Raw genomic sequence first — 21,219 nt, forward strand, 5'->3', positions numbered from 1 at the left:
CTCTCCTATATACTAATAACAAACTAGGAGAAAGAGAAATCAGGAAAACAATTTCATTTACAATTGCATCAAAAAGAACAAAATTCCTAGGAATAAACCTAACCAAGGAGGTGAAAGACCTGTACTCTGAAAACTGTGAAACACTCGTGAAAGAAATTACAGAAGACACCAATAAATGGATATTTATCCCATGCTCATGGATAGGAAGAATTAATATTGTCAAAATAGCCATCCTGCCCAAAGCAATTTACAGATTCAATGCACTCCATATCAAAATATCAACAACATTCTTCAATGAACTACAACAAATAGTTTTAAAATTCATATGGAACCACAAAAGACCCCAAAGAGCCAAAGCAATCCTGAGAAAGAACAACAAAGCTGGGGGAATTATGCTCCTGACTTCAAGCTCTACTACAAGCTACAGTAATAAAAGCAATATGGTACTGGCATTAGAACAGACCTATGAATCACAGGAATAGAATAGAGAGCCCAGATATAAACCCAAGCATATATGGTCAATTAATATATGATACAGGAGCCATGAATATACAATGGGGAAAAGACAGCCTCTTTAATAATTGGTGTTGGGAAACTGGACAGCTACATGTAAGAGAATGAAACTGGATTATTGTCTAATTCCATACACAAAAGTAAACTAAAAATGGATCAAAGACCTGAATATAAGTCATGAAACCATAAAATTCTTAGGAGAATACATAGACCAAAATCTCTTGAATATAAGCATGAGCAACTTTTTCCTGGATACATCTCCTTGGGCAAGGGAAACTAAAAAAAAAAAAAAAAAGAACAAGTGGGTCTACATCAAACTAAAAAGCTTTCTGTAGAGCAAAAGATACCATCTGCAGAACAAAAAGGCATCCTACAGTATAGGAAAATATATTCAAAAATGACTCATCTGATAAGGGGTTAACATTCAAAATATATAAGGAATTCTTAAGCCTCAACACCCAAAAAACAAATAACCCAATTAAACAGGCACAGGACCTGAACAGACAATTCTCCAAAGAAGTTAATACAAATGGCCAACAGGCACATGAAAAGATGCTCCACATTGCTAATCATCAGGGAAATGCAAATCAAAATCACAGTGAGATATCACCTTACACCATTTAGAATGGTGAATATCTAAGATAAGAAATAACAAACGTTGGTGAGGATGTGGACAAATAGGAACCCTCCTACACTGTTGGTGGGAATGTAAATTGGTGCAACCACTGTGGAAAGCAGTGTGGAGGTTCTTCAAAAAACTAAAAATAGAAATATCATTCAATCCAGTAATTTCACTTCTAGGAATTTACTCAAAGAAAACAAAGCCCCTGATCTGAAAAGATATATGCACCAACATGTTTACTGCTGCATTATTTACAAAAGCCAAGATATGGAAGTAAGTGAAGTGTTCATCAATAGATGAATGGATAAAAGAGATGTGGTAATATACACAATGGAATATTATTTAGGCATAAAAAAAGAAATCCTGCCATTTGCAACAACATGGATGGATCCAGAGGGTATTACACTAAGTGAAATAAGCCAATTGGAGAAAGACAAATACCATATACGATTTCACCAATTTGTGGAATATAAAAACAAATCAAAACTGAATGAACAAAACAGCAGTGGACACATAGACACTGAGAAATGACTAGTGATTTCTAAGTGGGAGGGATTGGGGTGGATGAGTGGGGAGGGTGAGGGGGATAGAGGGGCACAATAATTCACAATCACAAAATATGTTGGTCATAGGGATGGTAACATAGCATGCAGAATATAGTCCATGACTGTAACATCTTTCTATGTTGATAGTGTCTGCAGTAGAGGGGGTGAGGATTTAATAATATGGGTAACTGCTGAACCACTGTGTTGTACATTTGAAATCAATATAAGACTGTATATCAACAATACTTAAATTTAAAAAATGTAGAGCTCTAGAACGTACTCAAACTTACATTGTAACAATTTAAAATAGGCTAGTATAAATGTAAGTCATGTGTAAGCCTCATTGTAGCCACAAAGCAAAAACGTATAGAAGATGCACAAAAAATAAAGTGGAATCTAAGCATGCCACTAAAGAAAGTCATCAAATCGTAAGGAGCAAACAAGAGAAAAAGAAAGGAGCAAGGAGGAACTACAAAACAACCAGAAAACAATTAACAAAATGGTAATAGTACATACCTATCAATAATTACTTTAAATGTAAATGGACTAATTTCTCCAATTAAAAGAATATGGGTGACTGAATGGATTTTGTTTTAAAGACCCATCCATAAGCCGCCTACCAGAATCTCTCTTCAGCTTTAAGGACACACACAGACTGAAATTGAATAGATGGAAAAAAATGCTAAATGCAAATGAAAACCAAAAGAAAACTAGAGTAGATCTACTTTTATAAGACAGAATCAACTTTAAAACAAAGATTGTAATAAGAGACAGGGCATTACATAGAGATCAAAACAGAGGATCTAACATTTGTATTTATGTACCCAATATAAAAGCACCTAAATATATAAAGCAAATATTAACAGATAAAACAAGACAAGAATAACAAATGTTGGTGAGAAAATAGAACCTTTGTGCACTGTTGGTGGGAATGTAAACTGATGCAGCCACTATGGAGATCAGTGTGCAGGATTCTCAAAAAATGAAAAATAGAAATGCCATATGATCCAGCAATTCCACTTCTGGGTATTATCTGAAGAAAACAAAAATGCTAACTCAAAAAGATGATTCACTTCATGTTCACTGCAGTGTTATTTACAGTAACAAAGATATGGAAACAACCTAAGTGTCCACTGACAGCTGAGTAAAGAAAATGTGGTGAATATACAATGCAATGGCATTCAGCCATAAAAAGAATTATATCTTGGCATTTGGAATAACAAGGATGTACCTCAAGGGGACCATGCTAAGCGAAGTAAGTCAGACAGAGAAAGACAAATACAGTATGATCTCATTTACACATAGAATCTAAAATAAGAAAGGAAAAATAAAAACCAATTTCATAGAAAGAAAGAACAGGTTGGTGGTCACCAGAGGTAGGGGATGAGAGTCGGGTGAAGGGGGTCAAAAGGTATAAACTTCCAGCTGTAGAATAAGTCATGGAGACGTAATGTACAACATGGGGACTATAGTTAATAATAGTTAATGCACATTTGAAATTTGGGACTCAGACAAGCAAATTTCTTCAGATTTAAGGCAAGTTAAACAGATATTTAAACTGGAAAAACATATATGGAGACTCTGAGACGGCCCCAAGCATGTAGGAGAGAAGAATTGGTGTGGAAATGATGGAAGCACTCTTATTACACATTTAATTTCACTTGGCTTTGAATGAGGAGTCAGCAACTGTACAGACAGTGACTGAGGGCAAGACAGGTGGGTGTGGAGGGGCTGACACAGCTTTTATGGAACGTGGTGGGAGCCTGAGAAACTTGTCACCAATATGACAAAAATAAAAAAGATGGAAAAGCTGCCCAGTGTTGTTCTAGCTCAAGCACCTGAATCCCTCAAAATATCTTGAGAAAATCCAAGTCACAGATTTAAAAAAAGAAAACAAAAACATTTTCTCGGTAGAAAAGTACTTGGGACCGAACATGAACCTGGGGATGTCTCACTGAGCCCCCAGAGGCGGTGGAGAAGGAAGACTGACAAGTCTCTGTAGGAATGGCACGACAGAAGAAAGCCGGTTGCCTAGCATGCTTTATTTCATTAATGTAGGATTATGAAATGCCATGGGTTCTCTTTAGTATGCTTTTGAACTTACACTGGTAAATGGAAAATGTAAGATTTTCCATACATTTGCTCACAACTGCCATTTGTCATCTGTTGTATTTTCCATGATGTCCTATTTCTCTGGTGGTAACTCCCACTATGCTAGGGCTTTCAGGAAAGTACATTTTAGCTGAAGGTAAACAGCACTTCTGTCAACCGCCTGGTCCCTCCAAGTTACTTGTTATCATAGCAGGTCTCGCTCAGCGAACGTTTGTCTGCATCTGCTCAACAACACCCATCACCAAAGTTCATCTACACAGGAAGCACTTCCTCAGTGTCCATGTATTATCCAACACCTCTATTTTATGTCCTGATGGACATAAAATCTTACATTCAGAAATGCACTGCTTCCTTATACCCTTTAACAAGTAAAATCCAAGGTTGTCCCATAGCATGTGCCTAATACAGACAGTTAAAATACAACAAATAAGATGATTTAAGAGCAGAGCTGAGATGTGTTGGTGTAGACACATGGGTTGCAGATTTTCATAGGTAACGTTGGGTCTGCATCTTACAACCTCCAAATCACCTTAGCCTTGCAAGATGGAGAGGCAGCCCATCCTGGTCTGCATTCCATCATCGAAGAGGGGCATCCTCCCCATCTACAGCTTTGGCACAAGAGCCACACCTCATTTATCTTTGATTTCCCAGGCAGCAGCAAGCCATGAAGTCAGTGCCTCAGACACCTTATCAAGCACTGTGGGACAGGCAGGCTTCAGGAGGGCCCTGGAAGACTCAGCTACAGAGCAGCAGCTCTGAGTACCTGTCTCTGACCGAATATAACCTATTCCCAAGAGCATCATTTAAAAAAAAACAACTCATGCCTCATGGGTGAAGTGCTCTTAGCCACTTAGGGTTAGTAATGAAGCCATAAAACCACCAGGCTACCAAAGATGCCTCTACACCCGCCTCCCCATTTCCAACTGGGAGCCTACAGCTGGGCCTCTCAGGGCTCCGCACCCCAAAGGCTGCACCCTATGTTAGGTAACATAGTATCTTGGCCTTGATTGCTAATGTTGAAATCAATTTCTTTCCTCCTTGCAGTTAGAGGAGTGTTAGCATCATAAAAACAGACTGAAAATTTAGAAAAAGGTAACCTCAGCTCACACATGCAGCTAGAACTATGCCATTCTGGTCCTCTAGTTAATACTCTGCACAGAGCAGCAGGTAGTGTGGAAGGAACCTGACAATCCGCTTTTTCCACAGACCCTGTCCACGGAACCAAGAGAAGGGAGTGCTTCTGGAAGAGGTAACTATCTCCAAACGTGTATGGATTGAATTAAGTGTAGTAGGGGAAGTTTAAAGGCAAGCTTGTTTCTCTCGCCCTCTGCAGAAGCACTTCAGACTTTGTTTCTTTTGAGTGACATGTATCAGACATCTTTAACTCCAACCCTTCCAGGAAGCATTAATTTCAGGAATATCACACACACATTCCAAGAGGTGAAATGCAACATCTTACTAGAGTTATGATGACGAGCTTTCTGTATCCATTTCTGAATTTAACTCAAAAAACATTCAACAAATAATTACTTTTCATACTCAAACCAAGTAATTTTCCTAATACTTCCTTTCAGAATCCACTAACTTCCGCACGGGAAACAGAAGGCAGCACAAAGATCAGCCAACCACAGGAAGTGGCAGCGGTGTGTCAGCATGAGCCACAGGCGAATGGACTTCGCGAATTACCATAGGTGAGGATGTACAGGGGCTTCCCGTTCGTGTCCATTGTGGTAAGGCACGGTGCCTTGGGCGAGATGGTTCCCCACCGCTGCAGCGCAGCTTCCAGAGACGGCGGCCAATTCGTCACCACACCCAGCTGCTCCCCGCGCATCGCCAGCATCTGTGCTCCCTCTGGCTTTGGCTGGTTTGGATCTGGTTGCTGAACTAAAGCCATTTGAACAAAAAGGTTGTTAAGAAAAATACATCCATGTTAGTACAATCACCTCTTTGTTCTTTTTAAGGAAGCTGGGAGACTTATACATAAGGTATAAATTTATTAGTTGACAGAAAACACATACATGTGCCTTTCTAGAAGAGGGCTGACCTATCTAATGGCCTCAGGAATGTGACCAAAGCACTTGACTTTACAATTTACCAGGATGGGCAACTTAGGGGCACCTGAGTGCATTTATAAACTGACAAGTAAAACTACGCGTCTTAACACACCGAGAGTTAGGGTTCCAGCACCTATGTTTAAAATATGAACTACTGATTTATACTAGTAATTCTAGACTCCAAAGGGCCCGAATCTTTCTAAATTACATTTTGTCTTAAATACTGAGATGTAAATTTAAATTTCCTACAACTACTGTGAAAAACTAGTATAGACCATATTTTCTTGAGTAAAACAAAAATTAATGCCTCATAGTAAAATACCATTTGCCCCCTCTTTAGGTATGTGAGAAAAAGAGATTTATTTTTCTCAATTCTGGAAAAGGTTTCTCTCTCAGGGTTTGATTGACAATTTCCATCTGCTAGCCAGAAACTCAGCTATGCCTCCCTTGTGGTATAAAGAACAAGAAACTGAGGGTCTGGGTTTGATATATGAAACAGTATTTTGTATCAGATTTAAGTTGTGTTAAAAGGCTCATGAGCATTATGATTAAGAGGCCAGCCCTGAGCTGGCAAAGACAGGCAGGCCACACGCTCCCCCCATGTTCCTCTCAAGCTTATTCAGAGAAAGCCTATTGCTGCAAGCTAAGGTTCTCTATAATTTACTTTTATTTCTGTAACCAGATAGAGTCCTTAGAAAGAGGCCTGGCTCATGGGATGAGGTTGCAATCTGCTGAGGTGACTAACCCACAGTCAGCTTGGACATCTGCCCAACAGTGGGTGCCTAGCACATCTTAAAGGGCCCTTTGGGAATAGTCCCTACAAAAGGACCCCTGCAGCTCAGGGGCCTGGGGACACAGAGGTCCCGCAGGATGGGGGCATAGGGGGTTTACCTTCTAACAATTCTTCAAAGTCATCAACAAAGAATTCCCGTAAAGGCGGCCGCTTCGGTCGTTTGAGGGTATTGACAAGCTGCTGGATTTTGGCTGACACTCGGCTACTTACTGGCACTCCTGAAACACAGAACCAGGGCAATGCAGGAACTCTGAGTGCATTGTGGTTTGGACAGGCCACCATGGCAACAATGCCATGCCACCAGTGCTCACTGTCTCTCTGGCACGCTGGAAGCTGGCCTGTGCCCTTGCAACCCAGTGTCCCTCCAAGCGCCACCCATGATGACTTGCATGGAGAGGCCAATGCACCAGGCGGGCAGTCATAGCAGCAGCCCCTCAGGTGAGCCGCGAGAGTTGCAGACATAGCAGACACACTCTTACAACTTTATGGGCCAGCCTGCTCTGGCTACAGATGGGGCTCCATCCCAGCTCTGGTTCCTAAGACAGGGTTTGTCACCTCCTCATTGACATTGTTTCGGTGGGATCAGAGAGCTCACAAAGCAGCAGGACCTTGTGCAGTGTGCAGGGCCTGGAGGACACTGCCAGAGAGGGTGAACCCCGGTGCCCTCAGCAGGTCACCATCAGACACGGCAGCCTTGCACCTCCTGATGGAAGCTGGGGGCTCAGGTTGTACAGGGTCTGTGTGGCCCCGCCCCTTGTGGTAACCCCAGGACCTCCTATGAGCCGTCAGTTTCCCTCACCTGAGTGGACACGTAGACAGTGTGTCCCTGAATCTCAGCAATGGAAAGGCTCCAAATCTAGTCTTGGGAGCACAGAGCACAAATACACACTTCCCTGTGTGCACTGACAAAACAGCCCCGTTTTATAATAGGTTATCTCTTACTTACAACAATGAATCCAACATCATTTTGAAAACTACATGAGTAATCATAAAAAAAGGTATGAAGTTTTAAATATTTAAATAACCCAAATCAATGAACAAAAGGAATTCTGAGACACTGGCATCGTCAGCTGGACAAAATGCATCCTGTCAGGCAAATTTCATTCCTGCCAAAAAGGTGCTCGGAAACCTGCGCCAGGACCCGGGCAGCTCCCAGACCGGAGAACTATGGCCCGGAGGGCATTTCCCACAGTGACTGAGCAGTTGCCCCTCCTCCCCAGCTCCGTGCACCAAAGCAGGCCTCAGCTGTAGGAATAAACACAACGGAAGGTAATTTTTCTGTCAAATAAAAAACGTTTAGTAGGCAGTCTCAAAAATACTCTCTGGGTATTTTCAGAATTGAGACATTAAATATTTTATAGTTTTGAAAATATGTGAAAATACACAATCTAGAATTCCCAACATCTAAACACAGTCTGTCCCATAAATAGTCCCATAATTTGGTTTGGATGAACTGGAGGTCATCTCATGAGGCTGCTGGTTGTCCAGCTTGTTCAGAACATGCCGGAATCATTCTGGGGCCCAGCCCAGGGCATCTGATGTGTGAGGCTGGGCCCAGCCCAGAACACGTCCTGGCAAGAGCTCAGGCGATTCTGATGCATCACCACACGCTGAGACAAGACTCGTGTGGATTCACTGGGGGAGCAGGGAATGGGCCTAGAAGGCAGCAGAGCCACTCAAATGGTGACAAGAACAACATCATGACTGACTTAGTAAACATGGGTTCAGCAGAGCACAGAGGTGATATGCTACTGACAGCATTGCACAGCGGAGCTCCTGAGCCCAACAGCAGGGCCCAGGGAGGTGGCCTGCACCTGTCAGAGCCTGGGTCATTTCTGAATCACAGGGGTGAATGGCACACCAGGCCTATTTGAGTATCTTCCACAAAAAGTGTAGGTCATCACCAGCTCTGTCCCTACTTCCTAGACTCTGGAGGGACTGATTGTAAGGACAGTAGGAGAGAACACAGTCCAGGCACACTGCCACAACCCGGGGCAGTACCAGAAATGGCCACCAGATCAGAGTGTACCGAGAGTAACAATATAAGGAATAAAGAGAACTCTCCTGACTGCATTTTACCAAATCATTAGTATATTCTTCCAGTCTGGAGAAGAAAAGACCCTCTCGCTTCCACAGTCTGAAGCGCCATACTGGCCTGTGTCTGCCAGCTATTTTGTTCCACATTTAGCTTCACCTTCTTGCCCTCCTAATGAACTGTTCATGGTCTTAACACACTCATACCTATTTCTTAACTGAATTCTAACTTAAATGAATAACCAACATTAGTTATTCATTAGTAAAAACATCAGAGTCATGTTATAAAATTTATTTCTCCTCTCATGACTGAAGTCATATAACATTGACACTTTTTCCTACAAGAAGTAACTAGTGGCCAACTTGGCGAGCAGCTGCATTTCTTGCAACTACACCACCTTCTATGGAAGGTTCATAAAAAACTTGAAAATTAAATCACAAGTCAACTGTATCTAGAAGAAACATCCAACCGCGGGCACAGAAAGGCTAGCAGGTAGGCAGAGCGTGTGGAGGAGGGGGCCCTTGAGGACATACCGTCGCCGGTCTCCATGAGCTCGGCATTGCCGTACTTTGGCGCTGTCCGCGATGTCGTGGAGCCTTGCGGCCTTTCTACTTGTATCGAGTGTTCTGAGGTGTAAGTGGTCACGTCAGGAGGTGCAGAGTGATTTTCTGTGGGGAAGCAAATGACAAGTTCTATACCACCAAGACAGTTACTCTGAAGGCTAAGCAAGCGGGGTTCAAAAAACAGCATCCTAGAAGAGGCCGATTCCAAATCAGAGTCTGCAGAATCTCAGCATGACAAGTGTCTTTAAGATAATTTATGCTGCTCTTGAGCAGGAACAGAGCTACATGAAACCTCACAGCAGGAGCCACATCAGTGATTCACTGTAGCACTTGCACAAAACAATGTTTTCAAGTAGTCATGGAAAAAGAGACATTGTAAGTTATGTGTTTGTTCATGAAAGTAGTTTCCTTGGCAGTTAGGAGCTCAAGCTTTGGAGGCACAGTTGGGGTCTGAATCCCAGTTCTGCTAACAACTCCAGACCTGGGAAAGGCCCCACATACCTAGGTTCTCTTCTGTCAAATGGGAATAGTGGCTACTTCCTCGCAGGACTGAGTACCTACACGGAGTCCTAGGACACTTCCTCACAGAGACAAGCACTCAAGACACCTTAGCTGTTTTGTGCTTCATATGAATAATACTTTATAGTCAACCAAGGCCACACGTTCACCATCTATAGGCACTGGGGACTGTTATGCCCAAGACTAGCAACATCCTTTCCACCATGCTCCTTGATGACAAAGTTAAGCTCTCAAATGGCTAAGTGGGGAAATGGGGAAAGCACATGTATTTGCTAAATGAGGTATCACGGGGAACCTGTCAAACGTGGGTATCAATGACACCTTCTGTTCCCTGGGTTCTCGTCACGGGCACGGCACCATTCATTAGCTTTGATTCGTTATCCTTGCCAGAAGCTCTCAGGACCCCTAACTCCCTTTGTGGGAAGCCCATCCCCACGCTGCATGGCCCTCCTCTTCGGGCACTGCCCATGTCAGCACCACAGGGGTCATTTTAAGCACAAGAATGCCAAAAGCAGCACCAGGCAGCTCATGTGGAGACACTGCCAGGCTCTGAGCTGGGAAAAGGACAGAGCATTGCCCTGGCCGACCTTGGGAGGTCAGCATGAACTCGGAGTTTAGCCATCCTGCAAATGTCCGCACAGGATGGGAGATGGCCGTGGGCACTGACCTGGGCTTACCGGTAACTTTCACCTGCAGGCAATGTGCGAGCTCAGATCAGCTGCCTGTAGACACGGGCTTGTGGTGGCAGGGCACTGCACGAGTGAGCTCTGCTGTGGTGGGGGCTGCTCTGAGTTTCCAGGTGAGTTTCAGATGTCACATCCAGGGTGCCAACTCAGCTCCCTGCCCGAGCCACCCACAGAGTGTGGCCCCAGGTACCCAACCTAGCAGGTTAGAGCAGGGCCACCTTTGCCCAGTTTGGTCCCTGCTCGTGGCTCACCCCCAGGCACCAGCTATGACCTCCCCATGCATCTGCCTGCTTTTCGGTATGAGGTACTGGCCGAGGTACTGAAGAACAGCCTCCACACCGCTGCTGTGGGTCCACAGATGTCTGCTGATGGAGAGATGGAGGGTCAGGTGCTACAAGGGGCAAGGAGCATGACAAGGCAAGCCACACCCGCAACATGCCCTGTCAACTAGGGTCTGAACCAGGAAGTCTTTGTAAAGCATGACAAGGGTACTGAGCCCTAAACATGGCTCCCAGCAGACAGCCATGTCCTACACTCACCTCTTCTTCACAAGAATCCACCCTGCCATGGCTGGACTGTGTCCCCAAAGCCCACATGTGAAGCCTTCAGCCCCCGAGCTTCAGTATGAGCTGTGATGGGAGGTGGGGTCTCTAAAGAGGTGATCAGGGTACTGTGAGGTCATGAGGTGGGCCCTGACCCCAACTGACTGGGGTCCTCAGGAGATCAGGACACAGACCTGCACCCACAGGGATGACGATGTGAGGACGCAGGAGGAGAGGGTGTCCCAGGAGGGAGGCTCAGGACACCAGCCCCAACCACACCTGGGTCTCAGACATCCACCACCAGGGCTAAGAGAGAGTGCATCTGCCGTCAGAGCCACCTGCCGGCACCCCCAGGCCATACCTCAGGTAGGAGGCCAGGTCTCGGTGCCTCGGGAGGGAGTGGGCAAGGTCACACGCTCAGTCACCTCACTGAGCGGAGAACATGTGGACTCCGGGCTCACCCTTTTCCTCACCCCATCTGTGCTACCACATGGAGTTCATTTCTACTTTAGAATGATCTAATTCTTCACAGCTAAGCAGTAGTCTCCCAGGGGCCTCCTATTTCCAATGGAAATACAGTGGACACTAATGTCTGAGGAGCAAAGTGTCCAATCTGGCACTCAAAACGGCTAACGTGAACTCAGTACATTTGGGTTTTATTCAGATTTCCTTTGTTAAGTTACACTGTAGCCAATGTGTCTGTGTTGGTGGCAGGAATACTGCGGTGTTTCCACTTTGAAGTTGAGAAAAATAATGATTCCAGGACGTCTGGTGATTAAAAATAGGAACAGTGACAGCTGGGGAATGCAAAGTGCTTTCTAAATTTACTTACATGTCACCTCCCCTGTGTCTCGCCAGACTCCTCCCATGATATCTGGTGGGAGCGTAAACCCAGCACCAGCTTCCGTGGAGGCCGGGGAGTCTTCCGCCACTGTGACACAATGCGCCTTATTTCATGTTGGCAAGATTAGGACTCCAAGTACCGGGGCAGCTCACCATTCTTTTGAGAAGAAATCTAAAAGAACCTCACACAGAAAAGATGCCCACACTTGATGTAAGTGGAGGCAGGCTGAGGGGCAGGCTCCCCACTCCTAGCACAAGAATGGATGCCCAGGTGGGTCAGGAGCATCTGAAGATTTAGAAAGCTCATCAGAGAGGGTGTCTTCTGAGCAAGATGTCCTGTGCCTTACCGTAACGTCCAGTACTCCCAAAATCAAGAGAAAAATAGCAGCCATCCTTGCAGCCGGCTATCAGGTGTCACTTCTGCCATAAGCCACACCCCAGGGCCATGGTGACACCTTACACCTGCTCCCTGATGGGGCAGCTCCCATCTCACCTACCTCAGCATTACTTTTGCTGGGCTGCTGACATGGGCTCCTTAAGAGTCTGGAACCAGGAGGGACATGGGAGGCAGGGGGCTTGGCAGACCTTCCTGACAGAATCTGCAGGCTGCTCTGGCTCCATCAGTACCACAGGGTCCATCTCAGGCCTTCAACTGCTCCTACTCTTGCCAACAATCCACCCTGTTTGGCCATGACCATTTCAGGGTGCCTCCCAGTCTGACTCCTTCCTCACCACCTGCCACAGCTGGTGTCCAGCTCAGATGCTGCAGCCACACCACGCCTGGCTCAGATGCTGAAGGCAGGCAGGGTGAGAGAGCACAGAGCAAAGGCGTACACACACTTCACGTCCAGATAAATGCCTCTGGTCTCTCACTGCTGACAAGAAGCATCCCGTAATTCCACCTGTATGGCTGGGAACCCTCAGGGGTTGGTGGTGACACATTCTACTTTTAACCCTGTTAATTATTCTTCAGTCCCCAAATAACTTCCAAATCAAGAGAAGAAAAACAGAGAATCTGACTTCCTGTATGTAGAAAGCAACATGCTCTTGGATGCTGACAGATAACATGTAACATGCTCAAGAGGCCCTGCCTTTCACATCAGGAATGCATGCCTGACATTCTGACGGCCAGCTGACCACCATGGTCACTGAGCAGGGGGGAAAATGGGTCTCTGTGAGGCAGGGCTCAGATCACCGGCTGGCCTGGTCACCCCAGCTGCCCAGGGCAGCCTGCCAGCCCACCACACGGTGGAGAAGCAGGTTCCTCGCAGAAAACGTGCAGGTGCACCAGACGCCCTCTTGAAAAAGAACACGCATGGTGAAGAGTGTGCCCGCTTCTCAGGGTTGGAGCACCCAGCTTTGCTGCTGGGGACTCAGCATAGCTGCTCTAGCACTAGCACCTCCACGTGCAGCTCACCGGCTCTGCTGGGACGTGCTGGCGGACAGCGCCATTGGTGGCTCAGCTGGACACAATGTAGGATGATGTAATGAGGGACTGTCTCCCCTTCCCTAGAGATCTGTTCGCCTTGTCTGCTGACCAGCTTTCCCTAAGTGTGATACTGGTCATGGCAATGCATAGTTTCTTCTCAAATTTGTGGGGAAATCACCCAGACTGATCTAAAGATGGTTAGGAAAGCGCTGGGTAGTTCTGTGCTGGAACCTTCCCTGGGGCCAAAGTACTGAGAGGCAGGGTTGACTTCAGGAGGTTCACACAGGGTCTCAGCTGGGACTGCCTCCCTCCCACACCTACGGCATGAAGACCCCCCAGGACACGACAGCCACCATTAGACCAGTCTCAGGACAGCAGGAATCTAACTTCACACAATGGCTTCTGGATTTTCATATCCACGCATCCAAATTCACCATGAAAGGCTCCAATCGCCATGGAGCATGCACAGAGCAGACCAGTCGGGTTGTGATGGGGCACTGAAATCCTGACCCAGCCCAACTGCGCTGTCTCTCTCAAAGCTATTCCTGCTGGTAATGAGCAGGGCCAACCTAGAACAAAGCTGCTGACAGACCAGGGATACTACCTCCAACAGGTCCCGATCCAACACCTGCTGGCCTCTTCCTAGCTGGGCACCTGGGGTAGCAGGTGGCTCTCCAGACCCCCAGCCTTCCTTCTGGAAAACAGGGATGCGGCCTACTGCCCACGGTCTGAGGGAGCCTAGTGGCACCACCTGACAGCTGCAGTAGTAGCATTATCACCACCACCACTTGCAGCCTCCTCTCCCCTTGGGCGGGATCCTTTCCTCCCAAGAGAGAACCTGTGAAGCTCCTATGCCTAAAGGTGTAAATGACCTGTTACTACTCTGAGGTAAATGCATTTAAACACTGAAAAAAAACCGAAAGTGCTAAATAGATGCATGCCTCGTGTATTCTAAGTGGGGGTAAGCAGTTTAATAAGGATTTCCGGCAGAATAAGGTAGGCATGGGTGAAGGCTTAGGATGCTTGTTCTTTCAAAATCATTACTTTGATTCGAAGTATAAAATCCAAACAGAAGCGACTTGGAGAAGTATAAATACTCAAAAGCATTTTTGGGGAAGAGACAAGAGTAGATCTGTGCCTTAGCTGCACTGACAGGGCACTGGGTATGTGAAAAGGGGGGAAATGGGGGCGAGAGGGGCTGCAACAGTCCAGCAGTGGGGGCACAGGCGAGGAGCCTGGAATCAGGCCCTGGAGCAGTGATATGGAGGAAGGAGGCCTGCAAAACACACATGGGAGCCACATGCCCAGATGAGGATGCCTGGTGTTGACACCGCTGGTGTGCAGGGTGAGGAAGAAGCCTGGGGATGCAGAGGCTCGGAGCCTCCTCCTGAGGGCCTGAGACCTCGTCAGACAAGCTGCCTCAGGGTACAGCCGAGGGCGGGGGAGGGGAGCTGATGTGTGGCATGGCAAGGCTCTTGGAATTGCGGAGTGGTGAAGGATTCCACAGCAGGAAATGCAGATCTGTGAGCCATGGAAGAGCAAGTGGTCTTGAAAACTGGGAATGGATGATGTCGGCAAGTAGGGACAGGCCAGGGAGAGGAGCCACAGGAAGGAGAGGAAAGGACCATCAGAGGGAAGAGAACCAGCATGCAGAGTGTCTGGCAGAGGAGGAAGTAAGTGGCCAGCAACACCCAAACTGAGGGTAGCCAGGATGCAAAATAGAACAGAAGTAGCAGATCCAGGCAAGGCTCGGGTCCAGAAGGAGTAGGATCAGGAACAAAGGTGACAGGATGACCTTGGAAAGAGGGCACGTTCTTCTCTAGAAGAATGGAGAAAGGTATGGAGATGTTTGGACGGGAAAGGGGTCAATGGTTAAAGGGGTCAACAAGGAAATGAAAAAAGATACATGGTGATATTTGCTCAATCCCATGAGTGTGCATCTGAGCTCAGCTTTATTCCACACCAACATGATGATGCAGAGTTAGGTGCCAGCATTAAGGCCCAAATGAAAACTCCAGTCATGCCACCTGACTCTCAAGCCATCTCTCAAGACAGACTTCTTTTGATACCAAATTACCCAAATGAGACACGAGAAATATGTAACTCCATGCTGCCTGGTGTTACCTAACACAAAGCCTATTTTTCTTTCTGCCTGTTTTTTCAATAGCACGGTTTAAAACTCTGAAACAGGATTTGGTAAACAATGGATAGCCTGCCAGCTGTTTTATTTACAAATAAAGTTTTATTGGCACATAGCCATGCCCAATTGTTTCCACACTGTCTAGAGAGCATAGCTGAATGGTTGCCATGGGGACCGTTTGGCCCACAAAGCCTGAATTATTTACTCTCTGCCCCTTGATGGGGAAAAGCTCACCAACCCTGCTGTGGAATCACGGAGGTCCAGCTGTGAGGACACCCCATCTGGGCGCAGGGGGAGTGAAGCAGGGAGACCCCAGCCACACATGTACAGGCTTTGCCAACATCACCATCCTCGATATGTTTGTGATTCCTTTCAAATGTTTACCATCTTAAAATAGAGAAATTATGAAAGAATTCCCCAATATGTTGGAGGGTTAAACATAAATAAATCAGGGTGATTTATCCAGATGGTGTCTTATTCAAGCCCTCTGAATAAACTCCCTAGAAAAGCAAATACAGACTCAATTATGCGACGGCCAGGCTCCAGAATAATTATGCAGGTACGTGTGCCCCACACTTGCCTTTGACCTCTGCCTTTCTAGGTTCAGATGCAGGAAATCTGATGAGAATTTGCTTGCAGATACAAATAGGACATTTACTTCAACAAATTCTAGAACACTCTGGAAACGGCGATTATTTCTAAGACTATCTGGTAATGGCAGTGTACTCACGATGGAACCCATATGCAACATCTCAGACACTGGTTAAGAGCGGGTGACAGAGACCCGACCAGCATACCTGAAGCTACTAAATAAGAGAACAGCTCATTCAGAAGTCTACTTCCTGAATATACAAGTTTGATTCTGAATGTACAACCTTATCCATCTGCTTTGTTCTTGTTTCTCAGCCTAGCAATGAATTATGTGGTTTGTATTTTTTCCTTCTCTATGTAGCTAACTGCTTCCTGTAATATTTTACTCCCATGCTTTTTATGAATATGCCTCTTAATGTTTAAAGTGTTGTATTATTTCTCCTGGCTTGCTAAATTATGCTCCTCAACTTTGGGTACTGATAAAGTATTTTAATTAGAGTACTAATTCTCTTTTTCAATTGTCTTAAGAACATTACATGCACAGAGGTTCTGGCTAAGTACTTCCTGACATTTCCTAGGAATGTGCTGGCTCTACCAAGGAGCCAGGGTACATGGGCGGGACGGGACCCTCCTACCTGAGGCAGGTGCCCTCAAGTTGCAGGCTTCTTCTCTTGTGACGGAGGCCTGCCAGCATCTCCCGTGTGATGTAACAGAACATCACGTAAGACACCAGAGCCGCAGGAGAAGCAGTGACTGCAAGGGGCCTGGCATTGTGTGCTACACTGGCCTGACCATGGAGGGGCACACACAGCGTCCCCGTTTACATGCCATGATGAGAACCCACAAGGCCTCAGGGTATGCTTCAACCTCAGCAAACAGAACAGCCTGCTTTGTAATACGATCAGTAACCACTGGGCTTTGCTCTCCCATGTACCTTGCCACAAGTGACTAGAAGCAGTTTATTTTATCCTAAATTCCTTAAAATACTACATACGCTCACACACATTCTTATTTATAGGCTTCTGATGATCTCAACAAAGGTCAAGTGCTGCCTCCCCAGGTTTGTTACTGCGCCAGCTTTGCCACAGGAGTAAAGGACTTAATTCTCCTTTCCTCGGAGCTTCATTATTTCTCTGCTTTCTTTCAATTTTTTTTTCATAATTACAGAAAATTTTCAGATATTCCAGGAACTTTCTTATGTGCCAAATTAGAAGACACTGAATGCCACACACTCAGAAGTTGTACTTAGGTTACACTGTGATTGCTGTACATGAGTAATATGACCTTTCACCATCTGGATAAATTTAATTCTCCATGCTATAATCTCCAGTATCCCACGTGCACATTCACAAATGGAGAACCGAATATGGTGATTAATCTGTGTTTCTCTTGGTAAGATTCTGATACTTCCTTAAAAGTGGACTGAATTGAATATACACCCTTCCACAGTTGGAGTGAGGGACAGAGGGGCGGGAACCCCAAGTTGACCTGTCTGTGCGGGTGCCAGATGTATACCCACAGGACCTCACGTTCCAAAACACAGAAGAAATTGATTATATAAAAATATTCAGTGGTTGCACATTTCCGCTTACTTTTTACTCACTGTGGTTTCAAACAGAGGTTGTACATGTACACTGACCAGCGCACATGCTCCTGAAAGTGCTTTGGCCTGAAGCAGGACTGCTTTGCATTTGAGTGTGACCTTAAACAATTTTTAAGAATTCTCTCCTTTCTACTTACAAAGTTCTGAGAGGTACAAAGGAAAGAAATCACTGTTCCTTTTTTCTCCTGCTAAGAAACTAAAACAGGGAGAGGTCATTTTCTGAAGATACCAGTAGCCACGCAGGTGAAAACTGAGACACAACCAGCCCTCCTGATCAGCTGCCTGAGACTCTGCAGTACAAAAGTACAAAAATGGTCTCACTTCTGACACTTTTATCAGAAACTAAAAGAGCTGATGCCTTTAACTTTAATTTCATGTGGAGCAAGTACTGTTGGGCTAAGTCCTAAGAAGCTGGTTTGAAATGTATTTGACTGTTTAGTGGCCAACCGCCCAGATATAACACTCTGAGTTAGCTCCGGGTGCTCAGCTCACCTGTCTCTACCTGTTCCCCAGTTGGGGATTTCCTCAGGCATGAGGCTCTATGTGGCCAGGAGACCCTGCCATGTCTTGTCTCAGTTTGCAAGCACAGCAAGGGAGGAGCTTGTAGCCTCTCAGAGGTGACCCATGCGGCTGCTGCCTGCTCAGACATACTGACCCCTGGGGTAGTACATTCAAAGTGGGTGATTTACTCTATGAACTTTGTTATTCGTATTTTTAAAAATCTTAACCCACAGCTGAGAGTGGCCAGACTTTTGTCCAGTGTCACACTGCCCTTCCCTTGCAGCCACCAGGCCACCAGCAGGCAGAACACCCACAGGGCAGGTGCCACCCCACACTGCCCCCAGACTACTAGCCCTTCTCGCACCATTTGCCAGGGCACCACTCCCTGGCTCTCTGCCCTTCCAGCCCAAGGTAGGCACTCACCTATGTGCGTCTGGGCCAGGACATCAGCCAGTCTGTGCGCTGCCCCACTGCCGCCGCTCTGCGTGGAGGACGAGGAGGTGGTGGATGTGGTGGAGCCGTGGATGGCCTGGCTGATCCAGTGCTCCATGTTGATGCTGCCCTGGCTGGAGGTGGGGGTCCCCTGGGAGTCCCCCTGCACGGAGCCTTCATCTTCCGAGCCAGAAGAGGTATCTGTGGGGAAGAGTGGTTTGCCAGGTTTCAGCGAAGCAGCTCACCAATCAGACACTGCGGACAAGGCCTCCCTCACACACCAGAGACCTGCCACCTCTCGAAGTCATAGCACTTCCCAGCGAGGTCTTCTATTGTAATCAGTTTTTCCTCCTTACATAGGCTACAAAAAGGACTTTCTTTTGACATTACAATCTGAAAGACACACTCAAACCACTTCTTTCACAGTCTGGGCAGAGACTGAATGTTCCTTCTCACGCACACACGCGAGAGGGCCCCGGTTGGCATCTTCCCAGGCCACTGAGTGCTCATGCATCTCAAAGTGACTGTGGCCCTCGTTTAATCTCCAGGTCTTTCTCTGAGTGTTGCTTTATTTTTAAATTCAGTGTAAGCCTCTCAAAGAGTGAGAAGGCAGTGGTGTACAACAGCTCCCAGCTGCCCGCACACCCAAGACCTTACCTCCTCCTCTGGTGACAATCACACACCACGCTACTTTTATGACCAAGTGTATTTATTTTTACATTCACATCTTATAAAATTTTTTTCATTATTTACTGGATTCATTATTCTGCCTGTGAAACTGTGTATTTTGGATTTAGACAAATTTTCACTAAATTTAAGTATTTTTCATGTGATAACTTTCTACCTAGTAGCAAAGCTCTCAAGAGTGAATCACTGGTGTGCTTGTTATTTAAACTTCAATGGAAGAAGACATTAAGGGTCCTACCTATAAGTGACTTAGGTGAGATGCCAGGAGGGAAAAAAGGATGTGAATAGCTCTGGAACATTTAAGGAGAAGAAGAGAAGTGGCAGTTTCCCTTAAATCAAGGCTTTGATAGGACTTAAAAAAAAAAAGTGACAGTATTTATAGAGAATAATTACATTAATGTTTTATTATCATTGTGATATGACCTATGCTGTCTGGGAATATTTTAAAGTTTGTCAGACATCTGTTAGAAAAGCAGAAGCTTTAGAAATCTGACAGATCGTCTTCCCCTGTCCTGCTTTCTAAAATAACTTAGAATTGTAATTTATAATTATAATTTATGTAAAAATAAAATTTACACATTTTTTTGTATTCAAAGGCAAGACTTCTTCAATTTTTTTATTGTGGTAAATTGCACACAACATGAAATTTACCACCTTTACCATTTTTTTCTTTTATCTGGAGAGTTCTAGCTAGTGAAATACAGCAGGAAGAGTAAATTAAGGCATCAGGTTGGAACAGCAGCAGTAAAACTGCCCTTTTTACAGATGCTCCTCTGGCTTCATCCATCTGTTAGCATGTCTGCTGACACCAGGTTGGCTCAGCTTTCCTGTGTCTCTGTCTTTATTTCACCTTTGTTCATGAAGGATATTTGCCTCAGGAGATGAGTGGACCATTTTGTTTTTCTCCTCTTTGGACTTTAAAGCTGTCTCTCCACTGCCTTCTGGCCTTGACTGTATCTCCATATGAACAGCTGCTTCGTGATGCTCTCCTGTGCATGTGTCAGCTTTACTCTGGTGCTTTCAAGATTACCTTTCAATCTCTGGGGTTCAACCTTTCAACTGTAGTGAATGTGGGGGTGATTCTTATCCTTCTTGGGGTTTGCTGAGCTTCTGGAGTCTGAGATGGTGTTTTACAACAATCTGACAGGTTTGGACCCTTATTTCCTCAAACAGTTTTCTGCCTTTTTCTCACTCTTCTCCTTGGACTCTGGTTCTGTTAACGTCATACCACAGATGGGTGAGGTTCTGTTGAAGTCCCTTTGGCCTTCTGCCTCCCTGATCTCTCAAGTCCAGACTCCATCTTCCCTCTACAATCGGATACTGAATGGATCCAGTAAAATTCCCTTACTACACTTTTTAGTTTGAGAGTTTCCATTAATTTTTAAAATATTTTCCTTTTCTCTGCTCAGCTCAAGTATTAGGACAGTATTTCCCTTTAGTCCTTTGACATATTTTGATGTGACTCCTGACTAAGTATTTATAATCACAGATTAACAAACTCCATCTTCTGCTGTAGTGAACACCAGTACTTTCTAACGGAAATATAATGATAAACTTATATATAATTTAAAACCCTAGAGTAGCCACATTAAAAAATATATGAATAGGTACAGTTAATTTTAAAAATGTATTTTAAATTATACAACTCAAAATATAAGTTTAAACTTATAATATGAAAATTGATGAAATATTTTCCAGTCATTTATTCATATAAACTCTTCAAAATCTGGTGTGTATTCCACACTCACAGCCTCAGTGGCTCGCCGCTCCTCTTTCAGTCTTGTGCCATTGGAGGCCTGCAGCCCAAAAACGTTTCAAGCAGTTTTACAGTTCGGTTGCTTACTGTGAGTGGTTAGTCTAGTACCAGTTATTTCATTATGGCTAGAAGCAGAGTGATGGCAAACTCTCCTTGTATTTTTATATGTAAAAAACTAAAGGCAAGTTTTTCCTCTAGAAGACTGGCCTTACAACCCTAATTGGATCTTTTCCAGAAACTATGACACTGGACA

The 21,219-nt window shown here is 45.3% G+C and overlaps 1 protein-coding gene across 4 annotated transcripts in view; it reads right to left on the minus strand.

Moving 5' to 3' along the window:
* DIP2C (disco interacting protein 2 homolog C) overlaps window positions 1-21,219 on the minus strand; it is a 307,297-nt gene that overhangs the window by 118,476 nt on the left and 167,602 nt on the right. For all 4 annotated transcript variants that reach the window (XM_057498097.1, XM_057498098.1, XM_057498099.1 and 1 more), the window contains 4 exons: window positions 18,515-18,724; window positions 9,208-9,342; window positions 6,738-6,857; window positions 5,479-5,676 (listed from right to left, as the gene is read on the minus strand). In XM_057498097.1, coding sequence (XP_057354080.1) covers window positions 5,479-5,676; window positions 6,738-6,857; window positions 9,208-9,342; window positions 18,515-18,724 — 663 coding nt within the window. The remainder of the gene's footprint in view (window positions 1-5,478; window positions 5,677-6,737; window positions 6,858-9,207; window positions 9,343-18,514; window positions 18,725-21,219) is intronic.

Source organism: Manis pentadactyla, chromosome 3 (assembly GCF_030020395.1).
Source record: "Manis pentadactyla isolate mManPen7 chromosome 3, mManPen7.hap1, whole genome shotgun sequence".
NCBI classification, from domain to species: domain Eukaryota; kingdom Metazoa; phylum Chordata; class Mammalia; order Pholidota; family Manidae; genus Manis; species Manis pentadactyla.